This window comes from Melopsittacus undulatus, chromosome 8, assembly GCF_012275295.1.
Source record: "Melopsittacus undulatus isolate bMelUnd1 chromosome 8, bMelUnd1.mat.Z, whole genome shotgun sequence".
Taxonomy (NCBI): Eukaryota; Metazoa; Chordata; class Aves; order Psittaciformes; family Psittaculidae; genus Melopsittacus; species Melopsittacus undulatus.
Window position 1 is genome coordinate 21,090,841 of NC_047534.1, and position 21,640 is coordinate 21,112,480.

Here is a 21,640-nt window from a genome sequence, read left to right on the forward strand (position 1 = left end):
AGTACTCATTTGAGTGAGACACATCACAGGTGGGTATGTTTTAAGTAGTTTTCCTCCCGGCACAACCAATGCTGAAGCTAGACATGAGGGTTCAGCAGGTGGATACAGCATCCTCCTGCAGTTAGTGCTCTAGGCCCACCTGGTGTATCCTTCAAATGGATCAAATTCCACTCCTGGTAGCAGCACAACAGGGACATTCAGTACTATAGCCAGAATGGTGTGCAGCACATCAAACTCCTCTCCTTGTGCCACACAAGTTGGTAATAAGAGTCACCTGACACATCTTTATGCACAAGTTACTCTCCCTGAAGTCAATGAGATTTCAAGTACAGGACTATGACTTCTACTCTGAAAAAAAATCCCTCACCACAAAGATTCCCTTATTTTGAATTGTATTTTTATAAGCCATTAACTCCCCAATTTTGAGATCCAAACAATAAAATAATAAACTATTGTGTACTTTAGAATAAATACAGTATAACAATTACAGTTAATTGCATATGAGATTCTCAGTGAGCCCTAGAATGAAACAAAGGTGACAAGCAATTTAGTAGACTGCACTTTCCATGCCAAAGCCAATTAGGACATTCCAAATCCTGTAAACATTAATACTAATTAGTAAACTACATGTCACTGTGCATCTTTGACTGATGCCCAGCATACTGTCTTGTGTTTAGCTACAGAGAAGACTTACTGACAAATCTTTTACGAGACTGTCTACAGCATACGTTTACAGTGGGAGACCAACATATCCTTATGTACATACACTGCTGCAGCTGCTGCCAGCGGCTTGAGCATGCTTAGGCCAGCTTCTGCATGTCATTGATAGCATAAATATGGAATAATAATTAATTACTAGGCAACACTAGCCGGCACAGAATGAGGTTGATTACAAACCTGTGTTCATAGTGCTGAGCTTATTATTCAATTTGGCTCACTGTTAGATGATGTTAGTGCCAAGAGATTACAAATCCCTTTGGGGGTTATTCTGCAGTGAAATACCACCAGTTGCATAATATCTTACTTCTTTTGAAACATAATTTCAAATGTATTAGATTCACTCAAGCAATAAATAAGAAACAGAGGAAAAACCACCTTACCAGAGAGAGAAATTATAATCAAGGTATACAGTTCAGGGTGTTTTTAAGACTACTTCAATTATAATCATTGATATACCCTCCCCATTGCAGACTGGCTTTTCCAGGTGGGTGCACATAAACAAATGGGATGTAGAGAAGGGACTATCAACTTTTCAACATTCTTCTTGCTGCCTCCCCGCTGCTCTTCCTCAGGCCTGTTCCAAGGGGAGAACAGCTCCTCTCCTGACTTCCCCCTCAGAATTACAAAAACAGTGTGAAGAAGAAAATGTTGGCAGCAGCCCCTTGTTCCCAGGAACCATTAACACCACAGCAGTGGGACACTTAAGAAAACAGTTTGGAAACACTGAGCCACAGCTTTCATGTCTTCTCGCCCAGGCATTGCTCAGCTGGATTGCTCTCAGATCTAGGGAACTCCTTGAAGAACTCCAACATTTCTCCTACTTCTAAGGGAAAAAAGAACATACGTAACAGACTAAACTGATGGTAAATTTCTAGTCACTGTTTTTCCATCTTCTGGTCTCTACAGTTTTTATTCTTGCCTAGAAAAAAAGTATAACTAAAAATAGTAATGGGGGTTTTCTTCTCAGCTCCCCAGAGACAGCCACAACCCACTTTCCTTGCTAACTGGAACGCACTGATGGGATTTGCTAATTTTTCAGCTACTTCAGCTGAATGATTTCAGGATAATTTTTTTGAACATTGGGTACTTTTTTCTTTGTCATCCAACATCCGTAGGTAGATAAGGCACCCACCAATTTCTATTGCTTCTTGTGGTCCCACATGGCCAAAAACCAAACTGAACCAAAACCCACACTTCTGATCATTTGACTATACTAGGAAAAAAAATTACCTAAAACTGTACATGAACATTATTTTAATGTTACATGAACATTATTTTAAAACTTCTCTCTGGAATCAGGTGCCTGTGCACATCCTTCTCTCAGGAAGTGCCTGCAATCCTATTTCCCTTAAATTAACACTGTTCCTACCATTAATCTGACATTTAACAACCTGTATTTGCCTCACTAAGTCAGCAAAGATTACCTTTCACACTGCAGATTTCTAACTTTTGCTGACAGTTCATAGCACTGAGGTGAAAGCTGGCCACATTCTTATATTTTTAAGGAAGAATTTGCCAATTACTGCCATAATGCTTGTTATAGCATACATTTATTATTTAAGTAAGATGGAATATATGATCATTCAAAATGGATTGCTGTAACACCAGGTTAAGTATTTTGAACAGCAGTCCTTGCTTATTTTATGCAACCACAAACTATGGGGCTTGGATTTTAAAAAATATGTGAAGGGCTTATATGTCAAATTCCCACTGAGTTTCAGTGGGGTATGAGCAGTTACACTCACAGATGTTTCTTTGCCAATTTTATTCTTGGAGATAATTTTGAGTGAAAGTAGTGCTACAGAAGCCATGAGGTCAAATTTAGTGGCTCTTGTTTAGCTAGTTTTGAAATCTGACTGACAGCTGGATCAAGTTTTACCCCCAAATGATAGAAACTCAGATGAATGTAGGAAAAAGGATTAACTTTTTTAACAACTAAAATGTGAATGCTAAGACCACGAAACATTTCACTTGTAAGGGTAAGATTACATTCACTTCAAGAAGAAAAAAACAAACCAACTGTCAAAAAGGAACTAAAAAAGGGAAGGAGGAAACGAAGAAGAAGGGAAAAGGACCATGCACTTCGAAGAGCTGCATGTTCCAACCTTCCAAACTTGTGCAAGAGAGGCTATTAGCAGGTTTCTGAGTAGAGCTACCCCACTATTAAACAATTTCTGTTGCAGACTTACATGTAAGGGGTGGGTGATTAGTTTTATAAGTTTCCTAAACATGAGCAAAACCTGCTTGTTGAGGTATACTGACATTAGTAAACAAATATACATCCTTAATGACATGTAAATTGAGTCAATAAAAATACATTGTTTAATCCCGTGTGTGTGTGTCAAACTGGAGAATGGGGCCCATTAGAAGTCTTCTTCCTTCAAGAAGCATACTTTGTACTGTGCATTTCTGCTGCAATAATGTAAACAGTCCTTTTACTTTCAATCTCAAATGGTATCATGTCAAGATGTGAATCTGCAGTCCAACCCAGGCCAGGAGAGCAAATGCTTGAAACTCTCATGCTGAAAAAGAGGCAGTAAATGGCAAAATGCTGGGCTACGTGAAAGATAACTAAAAGTTACTCTTTTAGTACTGCTGCACAGACAGAAGCAGGCTAGAGTGTGGGGTGGGATTTAGGTCTGAAACATAAATCTAAGCTTGCAAACAGATATCATGAATAAATTCTATAGCTAAACATTCAGATTAAGCCTGACAGCACAGAAACAGAAGTTTTGAAATCCTTCTTATGCTTTTATTTATTTCCATCTGAATGTGCACTCCATCAAATCTCTGTCTATTACAGCTTCCTTGCTTATAAGAGAGGCACATTTCTATTTGCTAAACTACACAGGAGGAAAATATATTCTGTTTATTATTTATAACAATAAAGTGCTGAGAGGTCCCAGCATAGTACAGGCTCTTGCTATCTGTTCACTCTGAAAACAGAACATGCCATATTCAGGAAGATTACTTTCCACTTCAGTCCTTGGACCCACTCTTTTCTCTTGCCTGCTTTTTAGACAGTTTTCTGTTCAGTACTTTACTGACATCATGCTTGAGACATGCCCTGCTTTCACCACTGAGCACAGGAGATTAGCTGGAATTTTAACTGCATATCAATGCTGAAAAGGCAACTGAAATGACAGGGGAAAAACAGCGCTGAGAGATTCCTCCAAGATCACACCCCGAGTGACTGGCACAGTTAAGAAGAGAGCCTAAGTTTTCACAGTCCCAACTAGCAATCTTTTCCAGTCAAGTAAACCATACTGTCTCTAGACAACATTCCTGAATCAAACAAGTTTGTAATAACATACTATAGAGTAATAACTGATTTGCAGGACTTATAGGTAGACATCTCCTGTGCTGTTTTGTATGTCTCTAGTTCCTCTTAGCTAGGGCTAAGTCCTCCCATTACCTTGAATGAAATGTGTTAGCATCATTCATTTAATTGCTGAGTCTGGAAATACTTATGAAAAGCTTGCTTTTGTTCCTTCTTTTCTCCAAATACTAATAAGTAAACAAATAAAGCAACATTTAGACTTTTAAACTCAACAATATTAATGTTTACTTCAGAAGTACTTAATGATTTAGCATCTATTTGCTGTCATTTACTGGCAAGAGTAGTGCTAGAAACATTGTAAAAGGGGTCCATCCTTGTTAATCAAGGGATAGTGATGCAACGCTTCTGTAGCTAACATTTTTTTCTACTCCTGTCCTAAGACAACTGCTTTTATCTATTAGCAACATTTCCAGATTTAATAACCCTGGCACCTGTCTATTATTTACAAGTAATCCAAGATCTTATGTGAATATCCCCTTTGAGGTGATGCTTATTTTAACATCAATGATGTTGTGACTGCAATAAATACACTGGAATAGCTGACAACCATGTTTCAAACTGCTGGGACTGCTACGGAAAAGTAAGAATTGCTCCTCTTTTACAGTTCTGGACATTTTTTACTGTTGAAGTCCAAGCACTTGTGCATTTACCAGATGCAGCTGGCTGATCTTGCTGTCATGCATTCCTTTACTGATGGCTCTATCACATCTAGCTTACTCCTATATCTTTGAGATAGCATTTTAAGACACCAATTTTTCAAATTTCTGATCTGTTTTGCTTTCTGACAAAATAAAAAGGGATTTTTAAATGGCAAACATACTAGGTCTTGATGTAACAGTGATGATTTGAAAAAGGAAAATAGCAGAGGATGGACGGACTGCACAGCTTCTTTGCTACTGCATACAGCATACCTCATAATAGGTACTGTTAACAGGGTTGCAGAGAAGGAACATAGAATGAAGAGGGACAAGCAAAGGAAAGAGAGAGGGCTGAACTCCTCTCTGCGTACATGGTTAAATATACCCCTGGCAAAAAAAAAAAAATCTCACGAAGTCATCAGAACCATCCTGAGAGGAAATCCACTGCGGGAGACAATTAGAGATGCTGCTTAAGAGAAAGGAGCCTGGTGAAATAAAAAACAGTACTGAATTGGGGGTTTGAATTCTCCAGTTCCCCATCTCTCCTCCCTGACTCTCATGGCTTTGAATGAAACATTAATACTGCTTCAGATGCTTCTTCCCTCCAAGGCCAATCAGCTGCTCGGCAGGGCGTGAAGCGGTTGTTCATTTGAACAGCTAACAAGGGAGTGGAAGGACAGAGCTAATTCTAAGGCTTTTCCAGCACTGCTGAAGCTCACATTTGCCTTGACACACAGGGAATGATCTGAAGAACCTCCCTCCACTTTGGAATAAGGGAAGTGGTACTGCATTAATTCTGTGTAAACAAGCCTGACTTGTAGAAGAGATAATTTTTCACAATATGACCATAAATACAGTTTTAAGATTGGAGTAGACACCTTGTTTAGTAAAACATGACACCTTGCTTAGTACCATGGCAACAACTACTACTGGAAATCTTCCTCATGAAAAGGGGTACAGAAAAAAAGGAGGCAAAACAGCCAAAACACTGAAAATGTCAAATCCCAAGAGTTCCATTTTAACAAAATATCTCTTCCTTCTTCTCTCCATGCGCAGAGCCTTTAGGATGAGAAGTGAATCCTGAGACTGAATTTAGATGTTCCTGAAGGCGAAAAATTGCTTTCCCTCAGTATGGGAAGGAAAAAATATTGAGGTGTCTGAAGATGTTTCTGGTTCTCTTGATGTTAAAGTCTGTTCTGTTTTCCAGCTCCCAAGAAAAACAGAAAAGAAGGAAGAAAAATACAATGAAGGAAGAAAGAGCAGGTTTTGTTCACAGTGCTGGGTCTCACTTGTAACACCACACCACAGGATGGATACAATAATTACTATCAAATCACTCTGGCAAACCTGTACCTGTGCAGTGCTATTTTGGGTACTGCTTTTAGCTATTTTATCATCGCTGTTCATAGAACCAGTATGAAATACAGTAGTATGAAAGAAATCATCTTGACTAGTCAATTTTTCATAACGTAACTACAACACAAGACAGGTAGAGAATTAAAAAGGTAGGTAGGAACAAGACATTAACTTGACAGCAGGAGCAGATATAAAAATGTTACACCTTCTGCAGTTGACAGAAGCTGGTGGGAACAGTGATGCACAGGGAAGAGCCAAGGCAACAGGTTTTCCTTACAAGGTGAAGCCACAATGGCCAAGCTTTTTCTTTCCTGCCTAGCTACAGCCCTGCTGTCACTGTCAAATCATGCTTCCCTAGTCAGGCTTACCAAACTATCCAATCCTCACAAAACCCCAAACCACCAAGCAAACAAAAAAAGCACTGAGCATCTGATGCAACTCTGAGACAAAGTACTTGGACAGATCTGCTTTTTTCTAAGAAGAAGCTCAAAAGGCTTTGAAATTCAGAAAACCGGCAAATTCTAGTGCAATATAAAAAGGAAATTTAACTTCATATAAAGGTATAACAAGGCGTATCTACAACTTTTTCTGACTAGTACATCTCTCTAGCCAGGTCCTCAAAATCCCAGGCTTCAACTCTGTTAACTAATTTCTGAGTGACAGCAAATCTGCTTGGTGCTCTTTTGGTCCCTTAGGAACATGAGTGACATTTCCCTTGTCAGATGCTTGGCTGCCTGTCCTGCTCCTCATGCCCATCTCCTGTGCAGCATAAGTGACAGGCTTCATGCTTATGCCTGCTGCACCATGAGGTCTCTCACCTCTTTCTTTGTGTAACAGCTAGAAAATTTAGAACAAACATTAATAATCATTAGTAACTAATTTAAACAAAAAAAATTGAGAAGTTAGACTTTTGTTACCATGGCTGCCTTAGTGACATCTGCAGAAATAGGAGCTTTTTCTGATAGCATGATCTACTGCAAAGAGAGGACAATCATAAAATTAAACAAAATTGGAGCTATTAGTCTAGACCTGTGCCTTATGTTACCCCAAGCAAATTGGAAAAGCTTAAAAAAACAAACAGTACTGATACAAGAATTTTCTGTTCAGAGCTTTCCGTATTTTCTTAAGCAATACCAGATCTGTTTTCCCTTGTATTTGGTTGCTAATGGATCTAAAAGCTTTTTTCAGCAGGTAGCAATTGCCATAATGCCACTGCTACACATCCTACATCAGCCCTACTATAGGGAATAGAATAGCACTCACTGAGAACCAATCCAATACCTGCTTTATTTCCTTCTAGCCAGACTCAGGAAACACTCTCTTTCTTTATGCTGTGCAGAGAGACCTTAGCCAAATAAATAAACTTTTTTTAAATGGATAAAAAAATCTGGTACAAATGGAAACAAAGGTCACAAAACCTCATTGATAATTTTCTAATTAGCATTGTACATTTCTTTCTACATATTATAGTAGGATAATTCTTACTGAATTACAAGTTGTAATTATTTATATACTTTGATACGATAAGCACCTTTTGTAATATCTTAATATGCATTAGTGAAACCATTAACTCCATTGGCATGACCCTATTTCAAATCCTATTTCTTATGATTTTATATGTCCTTTGAAAGTTTTAGCTCCAAAAAACATTAGTGTCTGATTTTTTTGTGGATTTACATCAATAATCTAAAAGCATTTTCTGACTGATTATATATTCTGACTATTCCATTCTAACTAATCTAACATTCATCTTTGGTAGACACACATCAACTGTAAACTGGTTCAAGATACACAAACGCATGTGCCAGTTTCAATTGCATCTACTGTCTTCCTGAATTCCAACTAACCATAGGAAGTATTCAAGATAAAATCCTGAAGTGTACATGTCTGCCAAAGGAAGCCAAATTGATTTTACTTGGCTAATGAATGTCTAAAATCAAAAAAGAAAAATGCAGCTGAACATACTGAGGAATTTAGAACATCAAAGATTCAGGGTGATTACAATAGCTAATGTAACAAATGTGCAAGCCATCAGCTGTTCTATGTAACATTTTCTTAATGGGACAATTTTTTTTCTCTACTCTCCAATAACTGGATCAAGTACTCACTACTTAGTCTACAGAACATGCAAAAAAGACTTACCTTGTAAGATGATGAATTTTGGGAATTAGATCCTTTAACTTGCAATGGTCAGCATTTTTATGAAAAATCCTTCCATTTGTAATTAATTATTATAAATTCTTACCCTTCAAACTAAAATTTTGTTAGCAACAGAAAACGGACATAAAGCTTTAGACCAAAATAATCTCTCTTTATCTCTTTGGTCTAAATAAAACCACAGAAGCACTTAAATTAACTACAAAATATAGCATAAGATGCACGATACAATGTTCTTTAGTATAGCTTTGCACTAAGCCAACAGTGATTATTACTTTCAGTGGAGGAAGAACCAAAACCTAAAAATGTGGTTTTAAACACAAATACGTAACTTGCAGTTTATGTTCAACCTCTACTTATTACACAGATGCCATAGAGCTGCAAAGCCTCAAGACCAAATTTAAACGCATCTGCTGTTACGACAGCAACCATTTTGGACTTACATTTCTAGGTTTCTGAATTGTCAGTGTAATTAAACTCTCACTAATTAGTTTATAAAGGAAAATTACAGAAAATTATCTGGGTGGAAGTGAGGCAAATCATCTGTACTTGGGTCACTAAAGGAATGAATCACAAAAATGTAACAACTTAGAATTCCACCCTTACTAAAAATGGCATTATTGTAACACAGGTTCATGGGTTTTTTAGGAATTAATGACCCATAAATCCATTACAGTAGCACCTCTACTTCAGTGATCAGAGCTTTGGGCCCTCAAACACAAACTGTTGCCTGTAGAAAGCTTAGGCATATTTCTTAGGGACCTACAATTAGCCAACTCTTTCTCCTCTCCTCTCTATCTAGAAGAAATGTGCAAATCCCACTGAAGAGCTATGACAAATGCAGGGATAACTTTTACTGGCAAGTAAAGTCACATGTATAAGGGCTAAATTTACCCTAATGTTCTGCATTACAAAACTGGCATTTCAGATGAGAATTCAGGAGTAAGACAGACTGTATGCTATTTAGCCATCCTGATTCTCAAAAGGTTTATGTTTTTATCATTACTCATTAGATTATTTTCAACGAGATCTATTTTTGTTATAGTTCAAAATAACCATTTTCTTGAACATTCACTGTACATTGGACGAGACTTCCATAAACTGTGGTACCAACTGAGCCAGAAGTCAGTTATGTTATCCAAACTTTTAGGATGACTTCACAAAACTGCTTGCAACGACTTCAGTAAATAGATACTATTTTAATGTATATATAATGAATATAGCATATGAGCAAACATGCTTTTTTTTTTACTAAATACAAAGTGGTGTAGTTGGCATCAGTCTATTTAACACAAGCATAATACAATGTTATGCTATAGTGCCTAAGAGTTCACTGTAAACAACAGACATCTGGTACAATTCCCATATAGGTGAGAAGTGAAACCAAAATGGAAGCCGTAGAATGTTCTTGGATTCCACACCTATACTGAGCATGGATGCAGAGGCCAACCAGGGCTGGAAGCCACCATCCTCTTGTCTTTTTCTCATAGTTACACTTGCTCTCCATCTCACAACATTCAAGAGCAGCCACAGACTCAGTGGCCTGAGTCTTGGTCAGAGGAACTACAGAAAACTTATGTTTGGCTTCTGAAGTCAGAGGAAAGTACTACAACACTAAAGTTGTTCTGCATCACTGAAAACTGTAAAGTGATTTCAGTAGTGCAAGGGTCCTTTCATATTTAAACAGTATTTAATGTGACTATGATCCAACCTGATCAAAGCCCAACGTCAGTTTTACTGTAAGAATGATCTTTGTAGCCTTCATTTTCTCTGGTTCTGAAGTGTCAATTATAACTTAATGATCTATACATCTTTAGATTAGCTGTTATATGCAATGATGTTAAAGTAAAATCTTTAATTTACTTTACTTTTATTTAAATTAATTTAACTACAGCTTCAAACCATTATTAAGCACACAGGCAGTCCCCTTTCTTTGAACCTAATTTGCTCTTTTCTACACTTTGTTTCAAAGTTTAGTTATCTGCTTAAAACAGATCTGCAGGGAAAAACAATACTAAGCTCTTCCAATATGACAGGAAAACCTCTAAGAGCCTATTTCTTTGATGGGAATTACAGCAGCAGAGCAACAGGAAATAATTTTTACCTTCTGCAAACATGTTCTTGACTTTACAGAAGAGAAAAAGAATACATACCTTCAGCCTAAAATATATAACATCACTGTACTTTTTTTTAAACTCCTTCCAGTACTTTGGTTCCTGAAACCCAAAAGAACTTGGGCCTCACACTCCTTTGGTCATTTGACATCACGTCAGTGAATATAATTCATGCTTCTTCTCTATCTTGTGGAATTTTGCACTAGCATGATATATAGAATACTATCAATTTGAAGTGGCAGCATTTTACATTAATTTCGCAGGAGGAAAATAGATTTAAAAATACAGTGAGCTCATCACGAGTAAAATAAAAATAAAAAAAAAAACTGAAAGCTGCTTCACCCACTCGGATCTTTTTCATGTCTTTACAACCCAAAAATGCTTCTCGCATTTACCTAGATAAATCTAGATGTGCTTATCATCTTGATGAAACTGCAGCTTGATATGTTGCCGAAAGCTGTGGGGGGAATAAATCACTAAGTCATCTGAGTTACAGAAATTTCTTAAGAAATTAGATCACTTTCTGAAAATCTTTGAAAAAAAGGTTTTGTTTTAAACTCAGCTCTGAATTAAAGACAAGCTTGCTCAGATACTTTTTAATTGCAAGTGTCAGCTTCCTAGCAAATGACAAGTCCGCTGGAATGACACTCGCCACAGCCTCGGCTCTTGCACTCCACCACTGGGCTGAGGCTACATTTATGCTAGTCATGCCTTTTGTTTCTTTGTGCTTTTCCTTCCTGTAGTTAAAAGTATACATTTAAAAATACAGCACTGATTACATTCTTTAATCCTACTGCAAGGCCATAACTGCACCTTCTCATACATTTTCTTCAATATCCATCACGTTTCCATTCCCACATTTTTAAGTTTCTTGATTTGTCAACTACCTTTACGCTCCATCAAGTACTAAATTCTGACTTTCTGTCACTGTACAGTACTGATCTTATAACCCGCAGCATTCTTCATGCCTAATGGCCATCACTATGCCCACAAGATTCATCACCTTTTAGTATCTATAAGCACATAATTAAGAACATTTTAAGACTTACTGGCTTATCCTCGAGACATGCAATCCAACACAACGGAAAAGGAGAGCTTTTTTTTTTCCTAGCTTACCTTTTATTTCTATTCATTTTTCTGCTATGAAATTAATGAAAATTCATTATGATTAATGGCCTAGACTTTTTTTATATCCCTTATCTTTGTAAGTATTGGGCTCATAACGGCTTCGTCTTTTTATATTTTTTTTATTCCTGGTTTTCAAGGGTTGCATACTTTTTAACTAAGGGAAGAAAAATTCAATCTGCAGAATGTGCTAAGGAGATGAAGTTTTGTGCAAAGCTCCACAGTGTGAAACTCATATACTTTTCCTATATATAACTTAATTTTACTGATATTCAGCAAATGCCAGCAAACATGCAACTATGCCTTGAACATTTTATTGCGCTATCTAGCAGTCACTGGAAGGTATGCAGGAAGCACTAGTTGCTGCAAAGTTGGCAAAACACTACAACAAAAGGAGTGCAGAAATTCATCATGTCTACAAAGAGCAATACCAGTCTCCCACTTCAATTGTTAGGAAGCTGGTGTTTTATAAACACAGATTCACTACAACAACAGCAATAACAAGTATCCACTTTTTCTGTTAGGTTTGATTTATGACACACCAAGTTTTTCAGTTAAGAAGTTGTAAGACCAATCTATTAGACAAATGATCCACATGGAAATGCAACTGGTTTTGTTCTTAATACTTCTTCCAATAGTCAGAGCCTCTATTAAGATTTTCTGCCTTCATGGGTTTTATTTGTTTCTGGTTTGCTGTTTGTTTTTTTGCTTGTTTAGGGTTTTTTTTTGTTGTTGTTTTTCCTGTTTGCTGGTTTTGTTGTTTGATTTTGGTTTGGTTTTTTGTTGTTGCTTTTTTTTGTTTTGTTTTGTTTTTTTTTTAAACACATTAGTATAATTCTTCTAGTCAAGCAACTTCTATTCTTCATCTTAAGTATTTGCTTCATCCACTGCCATGGGGTGATATTACATGATCTTGAATGATGGTTTTCAAATGCCAGTATGACTAGAGTGGTAGAACATAGAAATATTATGAACATTTTACAAACAGGGAATGGAGGAATGGAACAGAAAAAGAAGCAGCTTATTAAGGCATGTAAATGCCTCTTGGATTTTTAAAAGTGCTCTGACACACAACTCTTACAGAACTAAGTTAAGGTTTTTCACCAAATGCCTGATTAGCATTTTTAGTTTCCCAAAAACCTCTAAAATCTGACTCCCCAGGTCACCCTGTAAATCCAGCAGACCAGCCCTTAAGCTTACGCTCTAAGCACTGTGCAGCAGTTCCCATAACAGGGCAAATTACAAAACCTGAAGACGCTGTGCATATCACAACCATCTAGTCCCCTTCTGTTGCCCTCACAGGCTGAGTCACACACCAAATACTCAGACCAGATGCTGGGGAGCCACACAGCCAACTGCATCAGATGTCAGGCAAGAAGTGAGCGGATCTCCAGGGATCTGGCTGCTTCGTGCTGGGACCGAGGGGTGCCAGGAGGTTGAGCTTGTAGATGAACCCTGGTATAAGGCCCAGCAACCCCTCCGCGCTCTCCCTCCCTCAACTAGAGTTTGATTTTTCCAATAACTACTGCTGTTGTACAGCCACCCTTCCACTCACGTGAGAGAAATACCCTACAGGAATAGCTCAAACCAAATGTGCTGTAAAATCATCTGTATCCACCACATACCTGGGTTTAGACAAGTAGCCACTTTATTGCAGAAAAACTACCATAAGGATAGCCTTTAATTCCTGTACAAAAGCTGAGTGCATGTGTTTTCTAGCTGCACTTTTTTCAACCTAACAAAGTTGCCCACATTTTTTGGTAGCTCTTTTGGTTGGCCTAAGAGGAAGTTGCTCAGTTTGGCAAGTACACATCACCTTCACAAAGGGGAAAAATTATGACAAGGCTAGCTTCATCTTTTGCCTAATTCTAACAAGAAGACGCTGTCTTTCAGAAAAGGTTTTCTTCATCCCCCTGTGTTTAGATCACTAGTGGCTGGAAAGCAAATGGATTAGCTGTCAGGGCTTTTTAACGCCATCATTAAGACAATGAAAGTCACTAAGCAAATTTAGATGGGTCAATGTACTACCCTTTGATTGTGAATCACATTACTTTATTTTGGAAGTCAGGTACACTGCCTTCTTGCAGCCCATACCATCATATCCAAGGACCAGATAAACATACCAATGGGCAGCCAGTTTGCTGGGACAATCTATGTATTTTAATCAAAGAAACAGAAGACAAGGTAAATTAATACATTGCTGACATTGCTTCCCTATGGAAGTGGTTGCCAGTCAGGTTTTATGGAAAACGTTGCCTGCTAGACCCTCTGAGACTGGCTGCAGCTGCAAAAAATAAAAAATTGAGGCCAACAGGAAGATGCTGCCTGCAGCGTAATTGCTCCCTGTTGCTGCACATTGGCTGGCAGAGGTTAGGGACCGCTGTTCTGTGTAATTGAGCAGGTTTGCAACAATACCAGAAGGCTGTTGTATAATAGTGGTTGAAGCAAAACAGGTAGAAGTAAACACAGACTATTTATATTTTTTTTTAATCTTTAGGTAGAGGTGATAAATTTTTACTGAGCAGGCTGTGTTTTAAAAATGCTCCCAAACAGATGCCGGGTAGACTTTTTGCCCAAGGCTGATAGAAAAGAAGGAGGTAGCTTCTGAAAGAAATCTGAAGAGCTGTTATCCAAGTAGCTGAGGTTAAAGTCTCCATCCACATTTCAAATAATTTAGTATTCAAAGTCAGCACTGATTTAAAACATTTCTGGACTCATCACCTGACATACAAATACATGACTGATCCCTTGATAAATGAAAATTACAAAAAATCACAGGTGTCTGTCACAAAAATGACTGCTTATGTGAACAAAGCAATTCAATCTGCCTGTATGAACAAAACAGATTTACCAAATTTTATAGAATCATTATAAAACATTGCATAAATCACTTCAATTTGAAAACAAAAACAAACCAGAATGGCTGCAAATAGCTTTGGATACAAGCAAACTGAACGTCAGAAAATTCCTTATTCATTTATTGTCATAGCAGATCATTTTGTCACCAATTTTTTTCTTAGTTTCTGCCAGGCCTTTCAGCACATCCAAGCATTTGTCAGTAAACTGCACTGTTAGTTCAGACACAACAAATTACAGAAAAAATATTTAAGACTAGCATGTCATCAGACTGCTCCATGCTAAATGACCTAATTTATGTCAGAGAATATTAAATAAATTAATACCGTGCTGTGAGGATCAGCTGAGCTGAGCCAAGCTTTCCAGTACGGCAAATGTTTATCAACTTCACCTTTCACTCTCTAGATTTCTCCTCAAATTGAGCAAACTCAACCTGACGGTATAAAAAGAAATATAACAAACTCCTACTTCAAACTGCAAGTTACCTTTTCCTTATAGCCAGAGATGTACAGAACATTAGCAATCTTTCAACATTTTCATGTAGCTGGAGCTCAGCTTTCTTGTTAAAAAGCTTCCTTAAGTTTAAGTTTCTGTGTTATACCAAGGCATGAAAAGGCAATCATAATCCAGGCACACACGCACAGAAGCACTCAGTGTACATAGTATCAGACCTACAACCCCACATCTGCTACAGAAACCGAGAAACAGTCTTTTTTTCTTTGTGAAATACACAGAATTAGAAAGTTCGGTTAAATTGTGCTGCATCTAAACTGAGCTACGACACCCACTCCCAATAACACTACCCCCCCTCGGTCTTTACAACTGAATCCGGCGTAGCGGGGAGGGCCGCAGGAACCCAGGCAGGGCCCCGGGCTTGTGGCACTGCAGCAAGCTCCGGGGAGGCGGCTCTGGGCAGAGAGACCGGGCCAGGCGGAGCCGAGCCGAACCCAGCGGCGGGACGAAGTTGCCGGCTAGCCCGCACTGCCGGCACCGGGATGCGGCGGGGAGAGCTGCCGAAGGAGGGCTCTGCATCTCCTCCAAGAGCTGCTCGCCGGACGCCGGCAGCTTAGGGCGTAGCGGCAAGCAGCTGAGCCAGGACGAGCATCCTCCGCCAGCCAGATCGGGGCAACCCCCCCCCCGCCACACACACACTCCCCTGCCTCTCGCTCGCTCCCAGCGGCAGGCCTCGCCCCGCGGCACCCGGCCTCCACGGGACGCCGGGGGATGTTCACCCTCCTCCGGTATGCAGGGGACGGGGGAGGCCGCCAGTGCCTGAAGGCCAACGGCGGCGGCCGTACCTGAGTCGGTGAGGCGGGGCCGGGCTCTGTCCCGCAGGTAGTAGATGAAATCCCGGCAGTTCTCGTTCTCCACCGCCCCGACGGAGCACAGCTCGGCCAGGAGCTGCAGCGCTTTCTCGCAAATCTCGTCCTCCCTGTCGCCGGGCATCGCCCCGCAGCATCCTCGGGAGCGGAGCGGAGCCGAGCCCTGCGGTCAGGCGCTGCGCCGCTGCCCGCCGCCCGCCTGCAGCCGCCCGCGCCGCCGGGCCGCCGCCCGCATCCTTAGCCAGCGGCGCCCGCCCCGCCGGGCCGAGCCGGGCCGCCCGCCGCTTGTCCCCGCCGCCGGCTTCGTCCCGCCGGCTCCTGCGCGCCGCTGCCGGGGGTGGAGAGCGGGGGGAACGGCAGCGTCCCACCAGTTGAACGCGAGGGTGGGGAGGGCCGCGGCCGCGCTGGCGCAGCTCTTCCCCGCGGCGGGAGCGGGCGGGGACGGGCCGTGCCTCCGCCCGGCCCGGCTGCGCCGCGCCCCTCCGCCCCCAAGGGTAGGGCTGCCCCGGGCCGCGGCCCCCGGCCCCAGCCGCGCTCTGCCTGGGAGCCCTCTCGGCGACGGGGTCCGGTCGCACCACTCCACGACCCGTGACCCGGACGTGTCTGGACAGGGGTGAGGAGGAAAACTTGAGAAGCGGCGCAGGGTCTGATGGAGGGTGGTCCTGAGCGCAGGTCCTGTAGGCAGACCCTCAGCATCCTGCCCTCCATCACCGGCCGGCCCCAGACCTCCGCCTTGCTGGTGGGCGTTTAATGTTAACAGTCTGGTAAATACCGTATGTTCTCTGCGTCCCACTGCCTGTTCAGAAATTACTCCATTCACTCAGCTAATTGTCTTGAAATTACAATCGATAAATAATGCGTGTCCTCACTGTCGGGAACCTAGCAGAGGGGAAAACGTTAGAAATTTGCTCTGGACGGGAGAATGCTCTTAAGCGAGTTCATAGTTTGGCATGGGTGATGGGTTAGAAAGAGTTAAAGCACCGATGAGAAATCTCAGGCACCTGCCAACCGGCCATAGCCTGAGGGGAAAGGTAGGAGAGCCTTCTGGAGGAGCTGAAGGCTGAGAATCTGTCTGCCATTAAGCATGTTTATCCTGACAAGCAGGAGATTTGTAAGGTGCTGCTTGGCTTTCTGGGTTTGTAGGGAGGGAGGCTGGTGGGTGTCATGAAGGGACAAGCTGAGAAATGGCTGCTCCATTTAACGTGATTCCACCCCTCTCCCCTCTTTTGGCATAGTTTAAGCAAATGTTAGAGGTCATGATGAGCTTGGGAAGTTCAGACTGGTATGGATGTTCAGCCTACTCTTTGAAGGCTGGTGAATAATACTTCTAGAAAGTGTGTAGGCAGCAACATCTTCTAGTAGAAACTTTTTTTTTATTTTCTCCCTTCTTTTAAGGGAAAAGTACATCATTGAAATAAAGTGCATTCTGTGAATGGAGTAGGTGTTAACAAAAATTTTATATTAATATAGCTTGTTATCTATTAGTGATTTAAAGCACTGCTTGTGTCTTAAAACCATTACTTTTTCCCCTTTTAACAGAAAATGTCTGTAAAACTTGATTGTATAAGCCAGGTATAATTCTGTCAGCCAACAGGCAACTCTTTCACACTGGCCTGTTATTAGGGAAGAAAATAGGTAATAAAATGGTGTGTAGCTCTTACAATTGTTGCTATCATATTTCTGAAGCTGAGGGATTCTTATAACATTAAGTATATGTTTTCACATCTAGACATGGAGAAACTCCTTACTGATCTCAATAAGTGCTGCACAAATATTTATTTGGTTCTGGAAATACCAGTGTGATTGGCTTACTTCTCTGAGCATGCTTTCTTCTCTGAGCATGAGCAGGTACAGCTTTGCAAAGGTGCTGTCAATCACAGTTCTTCTCTGAAACTAGAGAGCAGGCTTTAGCAGTACTACTGCTCTTCCTGCTTCAGTGAAGAAAGAGTAAAATTTAGAGAACCTGATAGAACCAGAGATACCAGAATACATTTTCAGGAAAACCAGTTTCAAGAGGGCTGGTGAATTACTTGTGCATATGTAAGTTTTCTAGGAATAGGAACTTTTCCATCTGTATGGACAAAATCCAAGTCCTGGACAGTGCTGGCAATACCTAATAAAGAGGAGGAAAGACAGAGGAGCTATCAAAGACCGCAGCCAGAAACATTAGTGAATTACAGTCCAAGTCGTTCAGCGATCACATGTGACCAGGTTTGGAATTACTGTACAATTTGTACATCGTGACTTATTCATGCAGCTTATTTGGCTATATTTTGGTAGTCTGGCCCTGATCTAGGTGGCTGTGCTGTTCTATAGCTTGTACGCTGTGCAGGATAGACAATAGATCAACTGCAACATGATATTAATGCATTTACTAGATTGTGGTTTTTATCCCATGGGACCACAAGCCCATCACTAGCTTGGGAATCTGGCTTGCTGCAGAGTAAGCTCTGGACAGGCTGGTGATGAAGCAATAATTTCTGTACCTTTCTCCTTCAACTAAAGTATCTTGCCTAATTTTTTAAATAGCAGCAATTTGAAGGTACTGAGATGTATGTAATAAAGATGGTGAGAAATGGAAATTTTTTAATCTGGTGGAGGAAAGACCATTAAATTGTTTGGACATTACTGCTAGTAACCAAAGGCATCTATTCTCAGAAGCTCTGGGCAGGTACTAAATGTACTCTCGAAGCAATTTCCCATCTCTCTCTCTGGACATAACAGCAGTAAATGCAATCTGCTGTGTCTCAAAGGAAATGCAACTTTTCCTTCCTGTTGTGAGAGCTGGATCTTATCTGCCATTTTGTTGTCATCGATTGCATGTTTCTGTTCTTGCAGGCACTCCTAGTTGTGGTGAGTTTTCTCCTGTGTCAGCTGCAGATTTTGCCCATTCAGGGGCTTGGTGTTATGTTTGAGACCCCTAGTGAATGTAGTACTAATTAACTTTGGTCCTAGAAGGGCATTGCAGTGGATCACTCCTGTTAACTTTATTTTACAAGTTACAAGTTGTACTGACCATAAGTCTCCCTTTTGCTGTTTAGCTCAGAGCAGCCCTCATGCAGTACAGTGTACTCAGAAGTCAGAAAAAAAAATCCCCAAGACTGCTATACATGAAGTCAGAATAAGTTTAACTGTTTGACCTGCAACAGTTCTGTCATCATCAATTGCCATGTTCTTCTTTCTTTTCTTGAAAGGAAGTTTTCCCCCAGTATTCTGGCAGTCACAGAGGGGTTGCTTGGCAATGAAGTCATCTTCAAAGCTAAGGCGTTGATGAAACAAATGCCTTTCTGGAAGAAAGTGAGGCAACTTGTATCAGAATTTTTATTATGGCTATGCTGCAACTAGAGCATATCAAAGATTAGTATCAACTATTTATAACTGGTTGAATGACATTTGGCCACAAATACGTGGATATAGCTCATCATCTTAATACTTTTTTCTGTAACAAAAGGGAAGAAAGAGGCCAGTGTATTTCAGGGAATCAGGAAAACATGTAGAGCAATTGACTTACTAAATGCAACACAACAAACAAGGTTGGGTTTTTTTGTTTGTTTGTTTGTTTTTTTTTTAATCCAGAAATCAAATTGGATGAACTCTGTGGTTACAGAAAAGGCAGAAATCAAGGAGGACATTGCTGTGGTTAAAGGATGCCCTTGTGCTGAAGTCCAGCTGGAGAAGGGAAATGCCATTCTAGGACCAAAGATTGATACGCCTATCAAATCTTTGTTATTGGCTGCACCAGACTTTCTGCCTCACTATCCCTCATACATGCATTTAATCTTTACCTTCTGTTCTTAATGGATATATCTTTTTATACTCCTTGAAAGTAGAAAATGCTTAGGTGAATGTACAAGAAATAGTAACATGGGTAATGACTACTGAGTGTTTGTGAGCTGGTACTTTTCTGGGCAGCTTTCTTCTTAAGGTCCGTTAGTTATTCTTCACAGAAGGTTTTAGGAATGCTTATAAGGGGAGGGTAGTTAGAAAATAGGTATTCCCCTCTTTGGGCTTTTGACTCATTGACTGCTACAGGTCCTATGGACACAGGTGTTAACTAGAGGGAATGTCTTATGAAACCTTGATAGCTGTTCTTGCATAGAGGTAATAATATGGAGACGTTTAAAGATTCTGAGATCAGTATTCAATACTGTGTTACAGGAACATGCGAAGAGATGGTGGTGTATTTTCATTATGGTATTTATAAAATTTTAAGGCTTTTTATGTAGAGTCACATGTCTTTTATTGACATCTGTTCAGATTTTTAAAACATAATGCATAAAAACAGTGTTAAACACTGTATAGTACAAAGCTTTGTTCTTTCCTCTGCAGGAGGCCTGTAAGCTGTTTCTAGTCAGAATTGGTAAAATGTCATTACAGAGTATTCTCAATTATGGTAGGTAGGTTGGTTGCTTTCTCATAGCAGGTCCTGGAGGAAGAGCAAAATGTCTGTCCTTCACTGAGCAGAAAAAAAGTATGTCAGATCTCTTAGATACCATCAAGCATCACTAGAAGCTGTGCTGTATTAGAGGATTAGGAATATACATCTGACAGCCGGTGTCTTGATACAACTGGGTCTCAGCTAGATTTTATGAAATGAGTTGAAGGGGTGTGGATAGTGAATGTGTTGCTTGAATGAAGGTTATGAAAAAAAGCAAGACAGCTACTTTATGTCTACTGTAGCTCATCAATGGGATTTTAGGGGAAGGTTTTTTTTTTCCCATGTTGCTGTTGGACAAAGCTTTATTGCCTAGGGAAGAGAAAGAGATGCAAGCTCAAAGTAGAAGACACTGCCCAGAAGACTGTAAACAGTGTAACATGAAGACAAGCTATTTCAGATGATGAACCGTTTTCATAACCCCTTTACAGAAGATAGCCAGGTTGCTTGGTTTTTTTCCTTGATCTTCATACACCTCACATTGTTAAGAGAGGACTATAGGTGCTGTAACTTGTCAGCTGCTATTTTCATCTACCTTAAGAAAGCTTCCTCAAAGCTAGAGAGAGAGGGAGGAAAACACCTCTTCTGATTTAATTTTAATTCTAATTTGACAATCTCTTCTTTAGCAGCTTTTGCAAACATTAATGGGGAATAAAAAATAAAATAAAAATGTTTACTGAATAATTCAGTCTTGAGAGTGAATTGAGCTTGAGGAGAACTGTTGAATTCCCAAGTCTGTGGTCTGTGGTTTTTGTTATTGACTGCTCACATGGATTTAAAGTCTTGTCTCCACAGTCAGTGGTTTTTATCTCCCCTTAGCAATTTTGTCCAGCTTTCCATCCCTTACTGCCAGCAATCTGATCTTGTGAATAAACATATGGAGAACCATCAAAAAAACTTCCTGCTACCAAGAGGAGCCAAAGCCATGGCATGAGCTACACTGAGCTCCTCTCTAGCTGAAGTTCTGCATATATCTATGCAGCTGTAAATCAGAAACTGGACCCAAATGTTGAAGAAAATCAAGTGGAAGTTGATGGAGTCAACATGCTGAGTATGAAGCCATCCTTTCTGACTTCTAAGGTCTGGTGGTTTTGTTCCTGTGCTATTGGCTATTATTTATCACACTTTGCCCTAATGTTTGCCTGTTAGCTCATGCTTCTTTTATTACTGAAGTTTTAATCTTACAAATACACATGAAGGCATGGTGTGAAAGAAGGAAATTGATATTCCAGGCAGAAACAATCAAATAATCACTTTCATTTTACCTTGCAAGAAAATGATGATCCAATAACCAAAGCATCATCTGTGATGTCTGTCTTTTACTGCTACAATGTGTCCCCTAAACTGTGCGAGGGCTGTAGCTAGGTTGGGGGCAAAGCCCCGTTTCCCTCTCTAATAGCTAGTCATTCCTGGTTAAAGAGGAGTAGTGTTGACCTTTACATTGCTTGGTGGACTGTGTTATAGAAAAAGGGAATATGTTGGAAAGTTTTCCCACATTAATCTGGACAACCATCACTCTGTTCTTTTCTGAGACACTGCTCCTAGTATCCTCCTCTCATGTGTGGAAGCTTAAGGAA

The 21,640-nt window shown here is 40.2% G+C and overlaps 1 protein-coding gene across 1 annotated transcript in view; it reads right to left on the reverse strand.

Annotated features, from left to right (window-relative positions):
• Nucleotides 1–15,778, reverse strand: part of SYT9 (synaptotagmin 9) — a 71,472-nt gene extending 55,694 nt beyond the window's left edge. The window contains exon 1 of the mRNA XM_034065730.1: nucleotides 15,605–15,778. Within this exon, the coding sequence (XP_033921621.1) occupies nucleotides 15,605–15,752 (148 nt within the window). The 5' untranslated portion in view covers nucleotides 15,753–15,778. The remainder of the gene's footprint in view (nucleotides 1–15,604) is intronic.
• Between the last annotated feature and the right edge of the window lie 5,862 nt (nucleotides 15,779–21,640).